The 22,033-nt window shown below is 34.7% G+C and overlaps 1 protein-coding gene across 12 annotated transcripts in view; it reads left to right on the top strand.

The window, feature by feature from the left end:
• Positions 1 to 21,501, top strand: part of QKI (QKI, KH domain containing RNA binding) — a 158,580-nt gene extending 137,079 nt beyond the window's left edge. For 4 of the 12 annotated variants that reach the window (XM_027632871.1, XM_027632904.1, XM_027632912.1 and 1 more), the window contains 4 exons: positions 5,055 to 5,142; positions 7,436 to 7,732; positions 10,357 to 10,431; positions 15,110 to 21,501. In XM_027632871.1, the coding sequence (XP_027488672.1) occupies positions 5,055 to 5,142; positions 7,436 to 7,732; positions 10,357 to 10,431; positions 15,110 to 15,126 (477 nt within the window). In that variant the 3' untranslated portion in view covers positions 15,127 to 21,501. Of the gene's footprint in view, positions 1 to 5,054; positions 5,143 to 7,435; positions 7,744 to 9,585; positions 14,557 to 15,109 lie in introns of those variants that run through there. The other 8 variants (XR_003525757.1, XR_003525749.1, XM_027632896.1 and 5 more) reach the window with 6 other exon arrangements.
• The last annotated feature ends 532 nt before the right edge of the window (positions 21,502 to 22,033 follow it).

A 22,033-nucleotide genomic window follows, 5' to 3' on the forward strand; every position in this document is an offset into this window, starting at 1 on the left:
GGTGCCAGATAGTAAAACTGTCTGCTGCCTTTCCTAAGACTGGGCTCACTTCAGTTCATGAGAATTCAACTGAAGTGCAGGGATGTGACAGGCTTGAAAAAATGTCATCCAAAATGCATGACATTTGGAAGCTAGACTGTCAGTGAAAGTCACTAATATCACCTAAATAAGTGTATCTATCTATTTGTTATGCATTTAGAAAAAAATGCATCTGTTATGTTTTCCAAAGCGGTTACTTTAAAAGGAAATTGAGCATTATATGGGGAAAGTATCTACATTTGTACAGATACGTTGAAAACCTTCCCTTTCAGCATTAGTACTAATGAGAATTGAAGTACATTCTGAGACTTAGCTGAGTGAGACTGTGAGGCTCAAGAAGCTCTGTCAGGATAAAGCATCCCTACTATCACACAAATAAGTGGAGTGTTTGGTTTCTGAATTAAGTGAACTGCAGTCATGTTCCTTTTGGATCCAACAGCAGTATGGCAGGGCAGTGTGGGCACTGACTGTCTCTGCTGGATGCTAGCTTGTGGATCTCTGCTCTGTCATAAACGTTGCTGCTTGATCCTTCTTTTATTTTAAGATAGTACCTTTCTACTGTAATTTGTTACAGGCTTCTCAGAGTTGACTGTACACAGAATCTAACAGTCTGTCTGTCACCTTTGAAAACTGATGTTGTCTTCTGAAGTCCTTCATCAACATAGCACAGTGAAGGCATTTACATTTGGAGTCTGCATGCGTGTCTGTCTTCCACTTTGATAACGTGTATCTAGTTGTGTGTATGTTTTGTATATAAATAAGAAGTTAAACTGTATGATACTATTCAGGGTGTACTGTGTGTGTATGAGAATCTGAGACATTTCAGTGCCTAAAACTAATTTCAGAAGCGTTAGTTAAACAAAAGGATTCTCTGGGGATCTTGGAATGTCTGAGGTTGAAGTACAGCTTGGACACTGATAATGAAAAGAATTCCTTAGTGTTTTCTCAGCCCCTCATTTCATGACGTGAAACAAACTCTTACTAATAGCAGTTTATTGTATTCTTCCTTTTTCTTTTTAATTTTTTTATTTTATTTTTTGTGAAACTGTCGGTTTTGTCCAACGTAGGGGAGACAGTTGTGGTTTTAACTGGGCATTTGTAGGGTCAGTACTGTGTATTTAGTTTGAAATTTAGGAAGTGTTTCCCCAGTGGTGGCACTTGTTACTAGTGTTTTGAGTCTTGAGACTATTAATCCTACTCTGATAAAGGATTATCTGTTAAGCAAGTTACTTAAAATTATAGTTCTCACTGGCATTTGGTCTCCTTTAGGTCTATTTATTGCTAGCCCAAGTAGAGTTGAGCTACTCAGAAGAGTATGGGGCCATGTGTTCAAAAATCAGTAACCCCTGGTGTCTGTGCGCGGTTGGCTTTGTTAGGATTTACTACTTGCATCTCTTTGGAGTTTGTATTCAGTGAGCAGTTGCAAGTACTTACATTTAAAGAATTATGTTTCAAGATACCATTTAAGGAGTTTTTTTCTTAATCTGCATGTTATATTGTACATGATAAATAGAAGGAAAGCACTGGAGATTTAACTGGATGAGAAGTTCGAGGCAATCACTTGAGCTTCAACTTAGTAATGCAAATCTGGCTTTAAGTGACCTTATTGATGTTTGCTCAAAGTAGGCTTCCTTTCGGTACAAATGACTGAGCTTTGTTGCAGCTATTGTACAGGTAATGTACTGTCCCTTTAGAGATTGCCTTTGTATCCCTGATGCAACCTCTCTTTGCTTTAACAGAGAGTGCCTGCAGAAATGCCTGGAGCTAAGATAGATCGAGTTGTGTGCCTTACTCGATCATTTGTCAGCAAAGAAGCGAGAGGATAGGGCAGGCAAAAACATGTGCCCCGTGCTCTGTCCCAGCTCTTGGAAATTTGAGGTCTTGGCTATTGGTGAATGATGTTCAAGTGGAGATCTTGATGCCAGAGAATGTAGGACACGACAGAGTGTCTGAAAGGGTCCTGACCACTTCTGTGACTTCACCTCGAGGAGATGTGGCAAGTGACTGTTGAAAGTTTAGGATGCGAGGGGGTGGCAGGATTTTAAGCAATGCCAGTAGAGTGGTGCAAATAGTGCTAAGCATCCAGGTCTTATGGAGATAATATTGTATAATAAACAGTGCCATCTTCTGGGAGGAGTCGGAACGATGACCTTGTGGTCAGCGTTAAAGGTGTTAAGTGGTCTGGTTGGGTTTTTGTTTGGGTTGGATTTTTTCTTCCTAATAAGTGCTTTAAAAATCAAAGTACCAAAAGTCAAAAGTTAGTGTTAATGTCTGGTAATGCAAGTCTACATCTTACATCTCTGGTTTGTTACTGATGCAGTCTTTACGGAAAAGTTTTAAGCAATGTTTTGGGGTCAGTTTAAAAGAAGAGAAGTTTATCAACAGCTGAGCAGTAGTCCAGAGAAGTAAATCTCAAAAATAAAAATCAAGGACTTTGTTTACTTTGTTTGATGAAGTCCATTATTGTTTTCATAAACATACTTTGTAAAACCTGGGTAATCTTTTTTTATAGAAAGCAATAGTGACCTACAGAAAAACGTTAAAGATCCAAAGTAAGAATAATTACTTGGACTTATAACTCCTTTTGGGTAAAAATGTTTTCTGTCTCACAAAATTATTATCCTATAAATAGTTATATAGGGAAATATTCACTGTGGTGCAAAATCTGGGATTAGAGTTGCTAAAATTATCCTAGCAAGTGGAATGTAAGATTCAGCATTTACTGAGACTTATTAATGGTGTAGATCAATCACCTGAAGTCTTATTTGGAGGAAGTGAGCAATTTTAGTAACGTTAATGGAACTGTATGGGAGATGCAGCTGACATTGTGAGGAAGTTTTCTTGTTGCACACTTTCAAATAAATAAATACATGAACACAAACAAAAAGCCAATAACAGTGTAACTGTTATGGGGGGGGGAGGAAAAGACGAATCAATTGTAAAAAAAAATCTTTATTGCTAAAATAATTAGATAAGGTATATCCAGAATGACAAGAATTTGTGAGCTCTGGATAGGGAGATAGATTTGGAATTGTTTTTATTGTGTCATGATTGCCTAGGTAATTTATCAGCAAAGATGCAACGAAATAATGGTTTCTTTTAAAAATAGGAGATACAATTTTGCATTTAAAATGTAATTCTGTTCTGAGTATCTCATGTTAAGCTTGCTAGAATTGGTATATTTTGTATTGCAAAGGGTCTCATTTTAATGGCTATGGAGTCTTGAGGTTTCTGGATACTACAGTACTTAACTGTACAATTAATTTGTAGCTAAAATGGTACTTGGATGTGCATTTGTTTTTTTCAGTACTAGTGTCAGCTTGGTCTGTCATACAGTATTTAATATATAAAGAAAATGTCTAATTTTCAGTACATTCTGAATGTTTAACAACGACATAAATTATTACTGTTTGATAATCTAGGTGTTTATGCAAACCCTCAGTATTACAGTTAGGACTTTCAGTTTCTGAGGTCTGAAAGAAATTTAGTGTTGACCCATCTTACCATGTTGATTTTATGTTGTTGATAAAAATCAGCTGTTAAAATTTCCATTGCAAGGTGTGGTGGCCCTGAACACACCTCACAATAAGTACTGTATTTGCTTAGATAAAATTTTAAAACTATTTTTGTCTTGTAATTTAGTAAATTCCTTATCCTTAGTATGCATGACAGTACGTTGCTGCAAACTAGCCTGGAAATATATTTCTCTATACATTTGGAACAGTGCTATGAGTTAGTTATACTAACTCATAACTACTTTGAGATGTTTCACTGGTGCAGTGCTTTAGTAGACAGTTATTGGTGGTGATTGCTATTTTTGTGGCTTTTAATTCTGTTCTTTTGTTATCACTCATGCCCTTGGAAATATGAGTTCAAACCTCTGTCAGAGATGTAGTTTAAGAGAGGTGAACAACTCTCTCTGAAACTAGACTTCAGATTTTCAGAGTGGATGGCTCAGTATGTTATTATACAGGTTCCCATTAACTTGGAAAATACTGTTCCAAATACCTGCAAAATATTGTGTGAATAGATAAGTAAAAATGTAAGAAACTCAGTTTAGCAAAGGAAGAATGCAATGCAGCTGACAGTAAAGCTGCCCTTTTTTGCATCTGAGAATTTCAACAGTGACATTCTATACAAGAAGCAAGGGGTAACCTAACATTAAAGTAGACATTGACCATCTCTCTTGGGTTTCCTATACCATAACTGTGTTTTCTGCATGTTAGAGTGCAGACTAAACAAATGGTAGTATTTCTGGAAAGACTGGTCAAAAAATACCTGGTCTTAAAACTGAAATTATACTGTTAGAAATGTTTTGTTATTAACTGAAAAAGTGAGCCCTTTTTTACTGAACACTACTTAATATTTATGCAACCTGCATGATACCAGTGGAGTGGATAACTTCAGGGAAGTAATTTATTTTGAAGCAAAACCACGAATAATGTATGCCTTGTAAATAGTGGTTATATCCTCATCGGAATACATCTACATGTGCCAGAATTAGGAATTCAGCCTTATGACATTTGTCAATATCCTGTCTGGAAAGCTACTCAAAGTTTGTTGTTTATTTTTGTTTGCCCCACCTCCCTAGTAGTCAACTATAGTGGAGCAAGTTACAATAAATTGCAGTGCATAAAATCTGTGATGCCTATTCTTCTTCTGGCCCAATAATACAGTTTTTAAAAAGATATCTTTAGGAGTACATGAACACATATTTGAGGAGAAATTTCCTTAAACAATTTCTATCAAACACAACTTATGTTTAACCCTATTTTTATAATTTATATTATGAAGCTTTCTTTTCCAAAACTCTTTTAAAGATGTTTGTCAGTGTGACTTAATGTTGACAACAGACAACTTGCCCTTAATTTTAAGGAAAAGTTAGCAAAGCTTGCTGGTTTTGTGACTAATGGTGAGCAGGTATTTTGCTTGAAGACATTTTATTCTAGGTCCCTTAGATCTTGTGCACTAGTGAATTTATAATCCTGACTTTCTTCCTATCTTTTCATATGCAGGCAGAAGGAGAAGACAGCCTTAAAAAGATGCAGCTGATGGAGCTTGCAATTCTGAATGGCACCTACAGAGATGCCAACATCAAATCACGTAAGCATGTCATAAGCTCAAGGGTCAATGCTTATAGTAATATTTGCAGGTTTTGATTCCTAAAGCTACTTTTTGGAAAATGTGCAGTGGCAACTATGTTGGAGAATGGAAGGCAGTAAAGACCCAACAAAACAGTAGGTAGCTGTTGGAAAAGATATTTTGGTGATAAGTTATGTCACTTGGGAGGTTTTTTTGTTTGTCACCCTCCCCCCCCCTTTTTTTAGGCAATATGTCTGGGTTGAAACATTTACAAATATACAGTATAAAAAACCTCAACCCTTAAACCAGATTTTCCTATTGTACAATAATTTTTCCTTTAGTGCATCCTTAAGGGCAATAGACTCCTTTTCAATTTTATTTTTAGAGATTTAATTTTGAAATGTTAACAGATGTTGAGGATACTGTGAATACGTTTTTCTGTATTATATTCCTTCCTTTCATCTTGCTTGCATGCGTACCCCCAATGTTATGTTTTACCAACAATTCATCAACTGATTTCACAGCTGAGTTCACAGGGATCAGTGATGTAACAAGCCATTTTTATGATTACTTCCATTACATTTGTGTGAAAATGCTTTTGCAAACGCATGTATGCACAAGTTTACACTTGAAAATTAATTACACGCACCTACTAATGAAAACATATACCTATTATGTGTGATATAAAGTATTTTCTCTAGTTGAAAATCTGATTTCTCCTTCTGAAAATGTAGCTCCTTTTCCAAATTAAATTTTTGCTGTAGCTGTGATACAGATGTCAAATGTAAGCACATTTAAACCAGTCTTTTCACTAAGGACCTACTGATATTTGCAAGTTTGTTTTCTCCACACAGTCACCATTTCAGTGTTGAATATGTTTAAAGATTGGAATGCAGTTAGGTCAATTTGAGAGTGCTTACACCAGTGTAATTATTCTGATTTGAAAAGAGACATAAGCAAGGGCTTTTACCATTTTTACCATTACAATGGTAATGGTAAATCTTTCAGGCCTAATGAACACTAGATCAGTTTTAAATATATGTTAGTCTATAAATTGTTGCAAATATTTGAGTAAAATAGTTTTCAGAATAGCTTAAATTGAAGCAAACTGTTGCATAGAAACCTCTATATTAATTTGAACAACTTCTTTGTCTGATCTGTTCCCATTGGTCTATTGTATCAGTGTAAGTGGGAAGATAGAATTATTATTTATTTTTTGACTAGAGATTTCCACACTAATACTCATTTTTTCATAGTAAGACAATTTCACTCTTTGTATTTTGATTTTACTGAAAAGTTGAACGTGTAGAAGCCAGACTGGTTTGTTTCTGTTTGAGAAAGGAAAACGTTTGAGGGTTTTTTTGAATTATCTAAGCACTTTTTTTAAAAAAATAAAAATAATAATAAATCTGAAAAACTTTTGCCACATTTCTCTTTTCAGGCCACTTGTAAGTTAATTAAACCAATGTAGATCAACAGTAGTGCACAGAAATCCATAAATTATAACCCTTTAAGATTGACTGTTACCAGCAGATGTGTTAGTGTATAAGTTGTTGTTCATCTGGTGTGCCAACAGGCTTCAAATAACACTTAATGAAATGTGCTAGCACCACTGAAAAAAACAAACAAAACCACCACAAACAAACAAAACCCACCAAAACAAAAAAAGCATCTATTTTCTTTAAGCAAGGCTGTAGTAAACTTCTAATACAAGAGAAGTATCTTATTCGATGAAATTTGATATGGAAATCACATTTGAGTCTATTTTATTCATGCTAGAGTAGGAGAGGATTGATTCATGTTTCTGGGTCATCTTTAACTTCACTGATCCTGGAAATTGGAATTGTATACAGGTTTAAATACAATTTTAAGTCATATAAAAACTGTAGACTCATACAGCAGCTCTGCATAACTGAGTGTCTGTGGACTCTGTAGATGCACTAAATTTTGTACTTTGTATTTGTGACAGTATTTCCCTTGTATTTCCTGCATGCATCTCAGTCTCATGCAGTCTTGATAGCATAAATGAAGAAATGTGGTCTAAATGGAGCTTTCGTGCTGTGTAACCTGTTTGAGAAATCTACCTCACTGTTTTACAATGGCTTTTTTATTTTGCATGTTCATACTTAATCACACTGGAAAATGGAAAGCTGTTTGCATTTGAATGGTGTGCTTTGGCACTGTGTGATCAGCGCATGTACTAATGATTTCCTTTTATTTTTCTTCTTTCCTACTTTTTCCCCTTTTTCCCATTCTTTCCACGTTTTATACTGCTATCTCCATACTTTCCTCTGAATTTCTTTGCTTACTGTAGCAGCCCTTGCCTTTTCTCTTGCAGCAACAGCCCAGGCTCCAAGGATTATTACTGGGCCTGCGCCTGTTCTCCCACCAGCTGCCCTGCGTACTCCTACGCCAGCTGGCCCTACCATAATGCCTTTGATCAGACAAATACAAACCGCTGTCATGCCAAACGGAACTCCTCATCCCACCGCTGCAATAGTTCCACCTGGACCCGAAGCCGGTTTAATTTACACACCATATGAATACCCCTACACGCTGGCACCAGCTACATCAATCCTTGAGTATCCTATTGAACCTAGTGGTGTATTAGGTAAGATCTTTGTACATGGATGACTGGAGAATGTATTGCTTATGCTTCTATGGTATTTGCAAAGTAGAGGTCATGGAGCTCAAAGAAACAAATTTGAAGCAACAAACTTAACTCAGGTATATCAAAACTGCCTAGAAGAGCTGCTCAAATGGTGCAACTCTTGTACATTTTAAACATGTTTTGCGTTCTTGAATGTGTATGTTTATTTATAAGATTACTGAAAACAAAATCTTGATGTTTGTATAACATTAGATGGTGGATACACAGGCATAAAAAGCTACATAGAAGTTGACATCTATTACCTGTCATTTGGGCTGCCATAAATACCAGATTTATTTGTATTCTCTTTAACATAAATTAATGTCCAGCAATCTTTGGAAGAGAAAGCTTCTTATTTTGCTATATTGTTTTAGTAGCAAAACTGGAGGGAGTGGAAAGGTCTTTTCTCAGTTGGAGTTTTTGCTGCTTTATTTAGTACGCAACTGATAAATCTCTCATCAATGTCAGAAAACTGTAAACCATTTTGTGAGCAGAAAATAATTTCAGTGAATGAATATAAAGCAAACCAAGTTCTTACCGAAGTATGATAAAATTAGCAACTCTGCTGATGGCTTCTTTTATATACATTGCATTGAAATGCCCATCATTCCTAATATATCAGACCACTGACTTGCTGTGTGAAGGCAAGATAAAGCAACTGTGACAATTCAGTTAACTGGTCAATATGGAAAAAGCAGTTCCCATAGTTTCTTCCTTCCCTACCCTCTACAGAATCTAAATAATTTTTTCTCTTCCGTTTGTTCTGAATTGCATATGACCTTGGTGCTGCATAATGTTGATTTTATAGGACTTTGATCTTAGTTTGTTCAGTGGCAGTTATTGATTTACACAAATTCTAAACATCTCTAATGAACACTGGACAATAAGGTTCAAAGTCAATATTTTGTTGAAAGTATTGCAAAAAATCAGTGTTTCACATGACAGATACTTGGTGAGTTATCTGTATGTGTGCATGTTTCCACATTATATTACATATATATATTATATATATTATGTATCCTGTCTTGCAGGATTAGTGAATCAATAATAAGAATTCTGGTAGGACAAAAGTATGCAGTAGGTCTGTCTTTGAGGAGTTCATGGTGGTTGTGTTACCCCATACCCAAAATTCAGTGAGCCGTTATCATTTATTTCCCACAAACATGTAAATATTCTCCCTAACTCCTCTACCCCAATCTATTAGTCCGCTTGTGATACATCCTGGGGTGAAGTCATGGTTACAGACTTCAGCAGAGTAGCTGTCAGCTGTTGGTTAGGGGCAAACCCCTCTCCTGAGTTCAGTTAATAGCAAGTAAAGAAATACATCATTCCAGAGTAGTAGTTTAATACGATGCAGGAACTTCAATTTCTCACAGGATTTTCTATGAAGAGAGAGGAGGGGAAAATTACTCCTAAAATGGTATCTGGAACCATTGCATACTCTTGGGCTTAACTGTGTGAGGTGGATTGCCCAAAATAGATCTCATTAAAAAATGTTACTTAAAAAAGGAAAAGGGAGGAGGGGGAACCCCCACACTCCCACTCAAGTTGCATATAATCAATAACTCTTAATACATCTGCTCTATTATCTGAGCAATTGTATAGAGTTAATTGAATTAAATTAGTTTTGAGTTTTATTTTGTTACACGCTTATTCTCATTTATAGTATTTTGTCCATTTTTGTGGTGGACCTTAAAATAATTCTGTTAAAAATGGCAGAGAAATGCATCCCTATAAGTATTTTGGGGGATATTGGTGTTGGGATCAAATTTTAGTTGGTGACTAACTTTTAATTCCCTTCCTTTTATCTTCAGGTATGGCTTTCCCAACGAAAGGCTAAGAATTCAAGAACGGTCTTAACTGATCCTTCATCAGATCTGAATTTTAACAAATGCTTAGTTTCAGCAGCCTTGAAAAAAGCTTGGCCTAGCAGTCAGTGACTTACTTGCACTTTTTTGCACATAGATTTAAAATAAAATAGTGCTATTAATTCGGATTAGGTCCTATTATTACAGAGTAGCTGTAATTTATGAGTGTATAGTAGTATACTGACTGCTAAGTGTTCTATATAGTGTTTGCTTTACTAATCACCTAATTCATTGCAGTTCATACTTATTGACTTAAAGTTTAAAATCACAATCTGTAGGCTTGAAGAATTGCTTTAAAACTTTTTTTTTGTGGTAGAACTGGAAGTGATCTTAAGGTTAGCAAATAATTGTCAGTATTAAAAGATGGCATTATTTAAAATAGTCCTGCTGCAAGAAAGGCACTTCAGTGAATATGTGACTAGTAAAGCTTAAATGTGCTTGGGTCTAATAGATTTCATGAAATACTGTAATTTTGGGATTGTAAATGAATGGATTAAACAGGTTAAGGCCAGGATGTTTAAAATAAATGCAATATTAATCTGCACAGATAAACTTCTTTTTAAGATTAAGATTTGAAACTACTGTGCCTTAACTTGTTGCTTTTCTTAAAATGAACTTTTGTAGTTAATGATCATTTAAATCCATTTTGATAAACCTGCTGTTAATGTTTTCTGTGAATGTTTTCTAACTTTGTCTTGGTAATTGCAATTTAACTAGGTGCGGTGGCTACTAAAGTTCGAAGGCACGATATGCGTGTCCATCCTTACCAAAGGATTGTGACCGCAGACCGAGGTTAGTTTAGTTCTGCAGTTCTTGTTTGTAAGAAGTGCTTTGAGTGTACATGAGATTTGCAACACCACAGCTGGTTAACCAAATACCCTGTTTTGACCCATTCATTATTTTTCTCCAGAATCTGAACAGTTAATATTTTAAAGCTTTGGGAATGCTTGTGCTTTTAAAAAAAAAAAAAATCGTAAATTTGGCTTTCCCAACTCAATTACATATATATACTTTGATATATTTAATAGAAATGCTATAGCTGATACAGTTTTAAAAAATGAAAGATCCATCTGCATCAGGAAACGCTATGAAATCAGTGCTGCAATAATTAATTTGGTCATGTTCCCTTCCTCCCCCCCCCCCCCAGTTCATTCTTTTAATTGGTGTGGAAATATCAGATTGGTGTTGCAAAATAAAATGAATGGATGGTTGCTTAATGAGAAAGAAGTAAAGGAATAAATGCCTCCTGTCTGTGTCTGGAGAAATCTGAAGATTTAGATTCCTTTTTTTCCAATAAACTTTTGAGCCACTGTACTGTATATTATGAGGAGGATGCATGTTCTCAGATACCTAACTGAATTCAGAAAGGTAAGGGCTGTGAAGATAACTTCAAAAGTTGTTTGAGTTTGAATTAGTAAGGGTAGGAGAAGGGAGGGTGTTTTGGTGTTTTGGGTTTTTTTTGGTTTGTTTCTTTGTTTTTTTTTTCCAAAATCTATTTCTTGGTATTTTCCTTTTGCTGCTAAAATGTGTAACCTGAAGGAGAAGCAACTTTTGAAGTCCTGTTGGTGAGATGACATCCAATATTTGGGCATCTCTCTTTAACCTTTGAATGGAAAGTAAATCTTCATTTTTCTCCTGTTCCTCAAGTGTCATGCCTTTGGACCCCTGAATGAAGTATTTAAGCTTATTGAGAAAACTGATATTTTCGGTTTATTGACATTGACTAGGACGTAGTGTAGGGGATGAATTCTTACCCCATCCCTGCTGTGGGTTTCAGCAAGTCATTTAATCTCTCTGTGTATGTTTTCCCATCAGTAAAATAAGGATAATAATACTTCCCTGCCTCACAGGGGTGTTGTGAGGGTTCTTGTTTTGTACAGGGCTTTGAGGATGCAAAGCATTATGTGCCAAGTATTATTATTCTGGTCTCATCCAAATCAATGCAGGTTTCCATGATACTGTAATATTCAAAAGTCAAATTCCAATGACAGATCTGACATCTCCTAACACTGACTACACTTCACTTCTCTCAACCTTCCATAAATTGACTACAGGAAAGAATACAGATTTTGGTCAACTCAGTAAAAGGGGCCCTCCTGGATATTTGCTATATTTATGTAACACTTTCATCTTTCATATGATCCTAGTCTTTACAGAAAATGCAAAGCTGATAAAAGACACTACTTTAGTTTTCGATAAGATTGTTTTATATCACTGCACACTGTGGGCAGCCCATTGTTCTCACTTCTTGAGAACTCTTCAGTCGGGCAACAGGGTATAATCAGTAGAAAATTACAGCCCATGCTTACAAAAAAAAAAAAAGATTATAAAAAAAGGAAATAGGTTTTAATATTTTCTAATCTTTTTTTCTATCACATTCAAGAGAAATAGGTAGTAAGGTTGTCTTTCAAAGTTAGACCTGATGTTGCAAAAATCAGTTTTTCATGATCTGTAGTGGTAGTTTCAGGTGACAGGTAAGGCTACCTTTTTGTTTAATTAGATATTTGCCTGAGACGGCTAGTAAATATACTGATAAAGCAGGAGTGGGGGGAAGTTGGGGGTTGGTGCTGTCAGGGAGAAAATACCAATTTGTAGATTTAAGTTCATCGTTGTAATGTTTACTAAACATAAATTTTAAATACTTTTTGAAGTGCCTAGGTGTTACATCTGGGTCACTTAAAAGTAACTGAAATTACTTTATTGGTATCATTTCACCTTCTTTTAAAATACAGCCACTTTCTGATAGAACAGCATTCATCTCTAGCAAAGTGGAAACCCACTGTGTTAAATAGATAAATAAATATCGTACCTCCTGTGGAATAAGTCATGCATACATCTCTCCTACGAAAACCATACCGATATTTCAGGAGAACCTTATTTTAAAGTCTTACCTAAGTAATGTTAGTGTATATTGAGAAACACAAAGTTAATTTTACAACTGAACTTCATTGTATTTTGAATTTCAAATCCAAGGTTACCACTGCACAGATTTAAAAGTTTCACAAAATGTTTTGGAGAGAACTTTGTTCAGCAATAAAAATGTCTTTTAATGTTCTAAAATTATATTGTAGAATTAAAATGCTATCAGTATTTACCATATTCACCTATTTGATTGTTCTGTCACCAAGATAATTCTATAGCTATGGCCATGAAAAACAATGTCAGCAAACCGAAATACTTTTTTTTTTTTCAATGAGAAAATTTTTTATATAGTTAAATGTCACTAAATCTATCTTTGCATTCATTGGGTCTAAAGTTAGGGGTTTTTTAATTCTAAATTGACTTTCAGATGACTTTGTTGTACTACTGCATTCACTTTTTAAGTAGTTTTTTATTCTTTTGGTTTTTTGTTGGTTTTGTTTTGTTTTGTTTTGTTTTTTTCCAGAGATAAGCACTGCATTTAAAGCAAGAATCCCCAAATGTGTAAATGTTTTACAACTAAGCATTTAGAATTGGTGAAGGGTTGGAAAATATAGCTCATTTTAACTCAGAATAAACTCCCAGTTTATAAATAATACAAAATTGAATTTGATGCATATAACAGAGAGACTGACTGATTTAATTGTAATAAACTGTAAATGGTGTTGCACAGTTGACAAACCTGTGTGTACTGTAGAAGGCCAGAGACTTGGCAGAGGATGTATCACAGGTGTACTGGTATTTTTTAAAAATAGCTTGCTTTGATTTTAAACTCCACAAGAAATATTAATGCTGAGAATTTTCTTGAATTTATCCAAACCAATTGTCACATAATTTATGTGTAAATTTTAATACTATTTAATCAAAATTGTAATCAGTATCAATATGCTTTAAGAGTGTGTTTCTAGTATACCTGTGAAGTGGTAAGATTGTGCCACATGAAATATTTTTTTTTTTCTTTTTGAAACAGCTGTTTTAATTTAAACAAATCCCACTAAACATGATTCTAAACAAAAAAAATCAGGGAGTGTTTGGTCTCATTTATGTTACAGTAGTAATTTTTGGTAGTGTTATGAACTGTATCCTAAATGATAGGCCATTTTTATTACGTGAAAGTAAATGAACCCACAAGAAAGATTGTTAAGTCAATGGTATCTGTGAATATTACACCTACTGGACTTCATTTTACGTAATGGCACAAATCTGACTTTGCACTGAATACCTTTCTCACTTTCATCTCCTCTGCCTTAGTCAAAATGGCAACAGTACAAAAACTTTTATCAACCTCAGAATTTATTAGCTATAATTAAGCTGTTGAATGAGTCTTAAAAAAAAAAAATCATACTACTGTTAAGTGGACCAAGTTTGGTGAAGGAGAATGCGAGAGAATGATTAAAGAAGGAATAGCTCAAGAACATTGGGAATGATAACTTTCCACTTGAGAACTTTTTTATGTTTTACTGTAATTTGTTTGTGTTTGGGGGTTTTTTTTGTTTTGTTTTGTTGGGGTTTTGGTTTTTTTCGGGGGGGTTTTTTTGCAAAAGAAAATAGTATTTACAGGTGGCTTCTTTTAAAATATAAAAATATAAAGCAGGAATGTATATGAAATGTCAGATTTTATTGTATTTGCAGAGTATTAGCTTTGAAAATGAATAAAGAGAGCTGTTTGTAGTTTTAAAATGCCTTATTAGTATCAATTAGATATTTTCTCTATTTTTTCATGTACTTAGAGCTTTTTAAGTATAGACTTTAAAATGGCAGGACTTTTACAGTGTTTACATGCAAGTGCATTTTATAAGTGTCCTATATGTGTAAAATAGTATTTTGAACAGGAAAATGCTGGCTATAGTAGCAGGCTGAGCATTTTCCTGGTTCCCACGGTGATGCCTACGTTGCTAGACTACAGTTTAGTACTGCTTTGTATCATGAGGCCAAGAAATTCCATGTTGTTTGTAAATAGAATAAATGAAAGGCAATAAAAAATTTATTGAACAAAAACCCTTTGTTTGGCCCGTAGTTTGTTGAACCAAATTGTTTCTCTTAAGTTCAGAATTCCTTAGATGACTCCATTCTTTTAACAACCAGTTATTAATAATCACATCCATCATTAATAGTTGCTTTAATGCTTGCACCTGGGGAAGTACTAATGCTTAATAGCAGTCAGATACTGATGCTGTGCACTGACTGTTGTTCCAGAAATCTTCTACCCAGTTCAAGAACTGTTCATTGTTTTTTGTTTTCCAATTTCCTTCATCGACTGCTACTAACCATTAGTCGTTAGTCATATTTTATCTCTATTTTTCCTGTTAACCGGTTTTGTGGGAGTGGGCTTCTCCTTCACGTGTCCAAATCATGATGGAGGGCTGTCATGATTTTATTGCATTCTGTAGATGGTGTCGATCAGTATGTCAGAATTAAACATGCTCGTTTTTTTTATTAGTTGTGATTAGTTTTCATGTTGTCATTAAGCCGTCACTAGCTGGAACTAATCTCTTCTCTATCTTTTCTTTCTTTTTTTTGTTTTGTTTTTTTTTTGTTTCTAACCACCCAGCCGCCACCGGCAACTAACCTATGACCTTCTGACCTCTGAACTCTTCACCCAATGATGACCTGACCATGCCTGCCTGCTGATCAGTTAACTGGTAAACGCCTTTGCTTGCCTGTCTTCAGTGCAGCGAGCTGGGGCACTTGTCCGTTCGTCTTACCATCTAACAAAACAGACAAAGAAATTGTTGTCCTCCAACTCCGCTTTTTCTTGTTCTCCTGTTTGGGTGAAAGTGGTTCTAGAACCTGCACTGAATAGTAGTAAAGCAATAAGGTCCAACTCATCCCTCCGCACTGATCATCCTCTAGTGTCCCGCCCCAAGCGAACGGTAAGGAGGCCTCACACGAGATGGAGACAGATGTCCCTTAACTACCCGATGACAGAGGCAGTTACTGTGAGAGACTTCTAGGAATATTTTTCTTCTCAGAAAAAAAAAAAAAATAAAGTCAAAGCTCTCTCTGAATGTACTGTGTGATGATGCATCATGCATGAACCTTTGGTCAGGGATGTCATTGGGGAAGGGATTCTAAAAAGTATTCAAAATTTGATACGCCGTTTAGTCACTACCAGTGCCCTCAAAGGGCAGATGTTGCAGCCTTTTTTCTATTGCCTGCCAAATTGGACGTTTTAAAGGAAAGTGTGCCATGGAAATGCAGATTATGATGACTTTTCAGAACTACATTAATGCAGAGGACAAAACAGCAACACTATTAAAGTGAAATACAAGTTTAAATTGTTTTAACCATATTTTAATCTCCTTGGAAGATTACATGAGAACAAGGTACATGCATTATGTGTCACATTACTGGGCAAACTGTTCAAATATTTTTTTTAAACTTCCCTGTATAGAAAAAATTTCATTAAGGATGTAAAAGCCATGCTTGCCTATTTGCTGTATACATGTAATGAAATTGTAGATAAAGTGTAGTGCATTGAAACAAAATGAACAAAAAGTAGATACTTTTACTATACAAGGGTGCTGGTGCAGAAAAAAAAATATATTTTTGGAAATGTAGCATTTTATACTTTCAAGTGTTATAAAAAAAAGAAAAAAAGAACAAAGAAACCCTTTATTTCATTAACTGATTTTTTCTGGTGGTTGTCAAGAAACAAAAGACCAAAAGAGCCTTTTAGTCTTTCTTTTTTATTTTTTAAGTATTGGAATAAGTCTAAAGAAAAGGAAGTGCCTTATTTTCTTCATGGTCATTTAGTCAAATGTCTTGTATAATCAGCTTCTCCCTCAGACAAGTTACTGCATGCCACTCAGACGCCCAGTATGTGAAAGAAGCTGTGAGGGAAGACAAATGATGAGTTGACCATATTAATTACCTGATTTTTGCCATACTAGTGTGATGTGACTTTGCCAAAATATGCGAAATATTTGCTAAGTTTTTGTCAAACCGGCCCATTATTATTTCAACCACTCTACTTTTTAAATCATAGCAAATGCCATACTTGTGCAACGTAGACCAAAGGGTTCTATGATACAGACTGTCTCGTGCTAAAGGAGATTATTAGCTGACAAATGTTTGTAGAGCTGGAAGTCTGTCATTTTTGTTCAGGGATGGAGAGGAGTTTTCTTGATTTTGGTTGAAATAAATATCCATCAACTGTAGTAGGCTTCGGCATCACCAAGAAAACTGATATTCTGTGAATAATGAAACTGAAAGTGCTTGGCTGGTTTTCAGTTAGTTACTGAACATGTCCCCAGTTTTCACAAACAGCTCCTGCAGTAGCAAACAGTATGGAAGTTATTTATTTTTCAGCTTGTCTTTGACTATTGTTAGATCTTCCCTGTTGGCTTTTCTTCAAAAGATAAGCAGGAGAGGGACATCAGCTAGTTGTTTGAAGTCCAGCTAAACTTTATTTTTAACCTTTGTTTTCCACATTAGGTTCAAATAGCTGGGCAATTGCAAGAGCTGAAGCTGTTGAACGCACAGTATTTAATTCTGAAAACATTAAGTATTACTTTGTGGGGCTCAGTACTAAACTTGGCAAATATCAGGTGATAATTTTAGTCCCCTCTTGTCAACTTATTCTCCTCCTGCAAATCTTCACAGCTTCCAAATGAAAGGTCAATAGTAAGCTAAGAGGGCTTACATTTTTAAGCACCTGCATGGTGACCTCATCTAACATCTTGTCTCACCTGGAAATAATTATCAGTTTATTTACTATGCAATAGACATTCATCCTTTTGTATTCAGCTAGATTTTTCTTTATTGTGCCACCGGCTTTGTCTTCCTGTTACACATACAGTTGTGTTGATTTTATTTACAGTATATGCTGTGCCATTTTGATTTTATTTTGGTTGGTTGATTGAATAAACTTGCGACACTCGAACATTTGAAGAGAGATTTGCTAAAACTATACCAGTATTTGATCCAGTTTCATCTCAACTGTGATAAAACCTGGACATTTTAGACATTTATCAAAGGTCTTTTCTGGGGGTAGGGGAAGTGTATGGAATAGATGCGTGACATGTGAAAGTAATGTTTGCTCTGAACAAACTTCTGAAAACTTAGTTGACAAAATTTTGGATCAACTTAAAAAAAAGCATGACTTTTGAAATCTCTGAATGCCTTGGTTCTCAGTATTATCATTCTTTAATGACTTTTTCTTTATTAAAATAAGTAGTTTTAAGACTTCTTTCTGACAGTATTATGTAATTTTTTTAGAGTGGGTAGATGGGAGTGTCGCTTGTATGTAACCGTACAGATGACATGTATTTGTCTATTCTTTATTATCTTAGTAGTTTCATGCTATGTATGTACCATAACCAACCTATTGCCTATGAGAAACATGTAAGATAATGTATTTACAGCCATTGTTACAAGTTTATAATGTATTTTTCTATCTTGTTTTATATGTATGTTATATAACATTCAAAAGAATTTTTTTCCTGATTGAGAAAAAAGGATACAAAATGCAAAACCCACAATTTTGATAACTGAAAAATTGCCAATTGTTTTGCAGTACTTTATTATATTGGGAGTGTTGTCTTTCTTGGGCTTTTAGTTAGCTACTGGATGAATACATTAGACATATTTGGGTTTTAGTTGGGTTTTTACATAGCTTGCATTTTAATTCTTTGGTTCTTTGCTGTTTCTATTAACCCATAGCATTATTTTAATAAATGTTATAATACCAACCTACTAACTCTGGACTATGTCTGTTTATTAACCATTACATGTTTAATTACGATAAACAAATAAAGACGGAAGAATGTAAAGTCTTGAGTTACTGGACTAACCCTGAAGAACGTGACCACAGATAACACAACGTGACTTGTTTTTATGTTGTTTGTCAGCTGACATTCTGCACACTACTATTAAGTTGGCTTTGGTCATTCTGGCCTCTTACCTTGGGGAATAGGTGCCAGTAGAAATGGGAACAAAGTAGCATTTTTTTGAGACATTCTTGTAGAGTCTTGCCACTTGCCTTTCAGCATCTGCATTACTAATTCCACACTTTCTTTTTCTTTCTCTAAAATAATTACTGTCAGCTCACAGCAAAAGAGCAAAGATGCCAGTACATTGGTAAATCATGACTGTGTACAGAAACCAGTTTGATTCTTTGTTGAACCATTCAGAGGTTGCAGTTAATCTCACAGTAATTCGTGATTCGTTGGTTTTGGCACCTGATTCATGTTGCATCATGTGACGTTTCAAAATACTTCTGGATAGAATTGTTGTACACTGAAATACAAAATCTGAGAGTTTTCCTTGTGAAAAGTGCCTTATTGTCTTCATGCCACACTATTTTCAAGTATCTTTTCTTTTTTTTTTTTTTATATTTCTGCTATAGTCTATCAGGATTGCCTAGCTCAGGGGAGTACAGTATGTAAGCCAAAGGTCAAACTGGATCTTTTCCTAATGACTGCAGAAAGTACAAAAATACACCTTTCATTAAATTACCAAGCAACAGCCATTTCAAATTCCAGGGCTGCCTTTATGTGATCTTCATCCCTGTGGATGACTTGAGCAAAACAAATGCAGGGAATTTAAATGGCAAAAATGCTGTTTTGAATGTACATCTATGCAAATATTTTTACAGAAACGTTTCCCTTTCTTAGAACTAAAACTGTCTGAAGCTCCTTTACATTTCCCAGGTAGTTCTCCTAGATTTGTAATCTTAAATTGACAGTAATTACACCTAATGTTGAGGGAGATTCTCAATGTAGATGACTTTTCTGATGTCAGCAATTTTTGTGAAATCCCATTTTTTTCCTGTAGATGGTAAAAATTCAGATAAGGAGACTGAATCTGTTCAAATGCCTCCTTTAATTTATGATGTTTGAAACTATTTATCTTGAAATCCATACAATATAAAACTTGAGTGTTAAAGGGTTCTCACAGTATTGGTTGTAATTAAAATAGAAAGCATCTTTATTTTATAGAAGAATAGTCTAGCTTTGATGTTTGTTAGTTTTCTAATGGCATGTAGTTCTTTATTTTACAAAAATTTTAGGTACAGATAAAATATCAATGCATTTTGAATAGTTTCACTTGTACAGATTATACCAAACCTTTTGACTGGATAATGGCACAAAGTGTCATTACAGAGCCAATAATTTATATTCCTAAAGAATTTTATCAGAGGCACACATTTAAGCTTGGTGAAGTACTCTCTCCATTTTAGGTGAAACTATTCAGATGGAACAAAAGTTTAATATTTTATATTGAAGAATACTTCTATTCCCAGGACTACTGCTGTCCTGTAGTATTTTTATTATTTTGTATTTTTATCAATAGATATTAACTACTGTCATACTTTGTTCACAGTGCATTTTCATCTCATTCTTCAGTATATACAATAGTGAAAGTTGCTGTAGGTTTTGTAGTACTTTAAAGCTAAAGGACAGCAAAAAAAAGGGAAAAACACTAAAATCAAAATACTATACATTGTTGTCCACCAAAGGCATTTCTCAGTTTACCTAAGTGCCTGTCTGAAAATTTAACTATTTTATACTTCGTCTGCTTATAGGAAAGAAACAAAGTGGTTTTAGAACTGAATTTAAGGATGACTTCAATATTGCTAAATAACTGAAGTTAGGTTCATATTATTCTGAGGTTAAATTGTCTTAACATTCAAGAAAATCATACATTCAAGACAACAAATTTGGTTTCTTTGAGAGTATTTTTGTGCATGTCATCAATTCATGATATATTTCATAAAGAGTTTTCAAGGATTTTTATTAAAGGTATTTTTAATGAGCACATGTTCAGTGTATACTGACAATATTGATCCTTTATTTGAACATATCTTTTAAAAGTATGTCAAAAATCTACATGTTAGGAATCGTTTATTGCCAGACTGTGCTCTAGGAGGGGGACCACTAAAAGGTTTTCTGCCCTGAAAATGCAGAGAAAAATTGAAGTGTTTTGCCATCCATTAAGAAATTACTTTAACTTGGGGGAAACATGCTTATGAGTATGTAAAACCGAATTCTTTGTGTCTGGGTAAAAAAATGTTATCCTAAGTACCGTATTGTACAGAATGGAATCTGAGTAACACATTCCTAGGGCTGGAAGTATATAATTGTTACTGGAATTTCTGGTTTGTTTTAATGTATTTGATATATTTTTCTAAAACACTTTTAACGGAATACTGTCCAAATAACACATGAACCATAACATTAACACGTGATACTCAATGTTGAATCAAACTGGTTAACGGAAGTACAGTGCTCTTCCTTCTCTGTGCCTGTGCACTAATTGCAGGTGGTATGGTTCTGCATAGGGGCTAGGGGTCAGGCACAGCGGGTTGTAGTGCTAATTTCTTAGTGCCTGCAGTTCGGGTGTCCGTCTTCAACAACAGAATAACTGGCGGGGATCTGCCTCCCAAGGCAAAGATTAACTGAGATTTGAAACTCTTAGAAGAATTAGCAGCAACAAATGAATAACATATATACATATATACTTTGACTTGTATTATGGCAGTTTGTGTGAAACATTTAAGGTTTTGTTTGTGCAAAATAATGTATTCCGAGGGGAAAAGCAAACATGGACATTGCCAAAAGACATGTAAATAAAACACCATTTATGACTGTACATTATGTGCAATAAAGTAATTGGAAAAAGTGCATGTACTTTATCCTCAAAAGTAAACTGACAGCTCTCAAAGCTGTAGCTATAGTTTTATTTTCTGAAAACTTAAATTTTATTCTGTATCTAAACAACAGAATAAAGAATGTACATTTTCCCACTTAAATTTTCATTAATGCTTTTAGCAGTGTTATGAAGGATGTTAATTGTTCAAGAGGCTTAAATTTTCATGGTCGTCTGATTATCGGTGTATTTTGCTAAACAGTTTCTTATTGCATATGCTGTTGTTTGTAACTGTAAGTGGAGCAAGTATGCATTATATACCATAAACATGCAATACACTTTTTGCATTTAGATTTGTGGATGCACCAATTCTATAAATTTCTTAAAAGATGACCAAGTGATTTTGATGTTATTGTACTTTTGTAAGCATAACTTACAACTGTTCAGAGCAAATAAGGAAAAGGAGTACTACTATAACTTTAACATACTGTTTTGTGGGGGAGTTTCTGATTACTGTAGAAAATTAAGACTGCCATCCTACCTTAGTATGAACCTAGCGAGACACACACACTGGAGAAGAGCTAGATAATGGTTTTTTACATTTTCATTAATAATTATGTGATGATACCTGGTTTTAGTTGAGGACAATTTCTCTGTCAAGGTATTTGCTAAAAATTCCTTATGCTTTGCACTGCTTAAATAAAAAATTGTTTGCTTCAGAAGTAAGCGTGCAATAGATAAGGTTAAGTATGGTGTCTTTAGAAGTCTGTTAGAGTAGGGGAGAGGAGGCTAAATGTCAGTGTTAAGGTACACTTCTTCTTTAGTCTCCCAGCAAGGAAGAAAAATTTGGCATAATTAGCCTTTGAAGATACCTTCCATGATG

The sequence above is a fragment of the Corapipo altera genome, unplaced genomic scaffold (assembly GCF_003945725.1).
Source record: "Corapipo altera isolate COAL_440 unplaced genomic scaffold, ASM394572v1 2b, whole genome shotgun sequence".
In the NCBI taxonomy this organism is placed as follows: Eukaryota; Metazoa; Chordata; class Aves; order Passeriformes; family Pipridae; genus Corapipo; species Corapipo altera.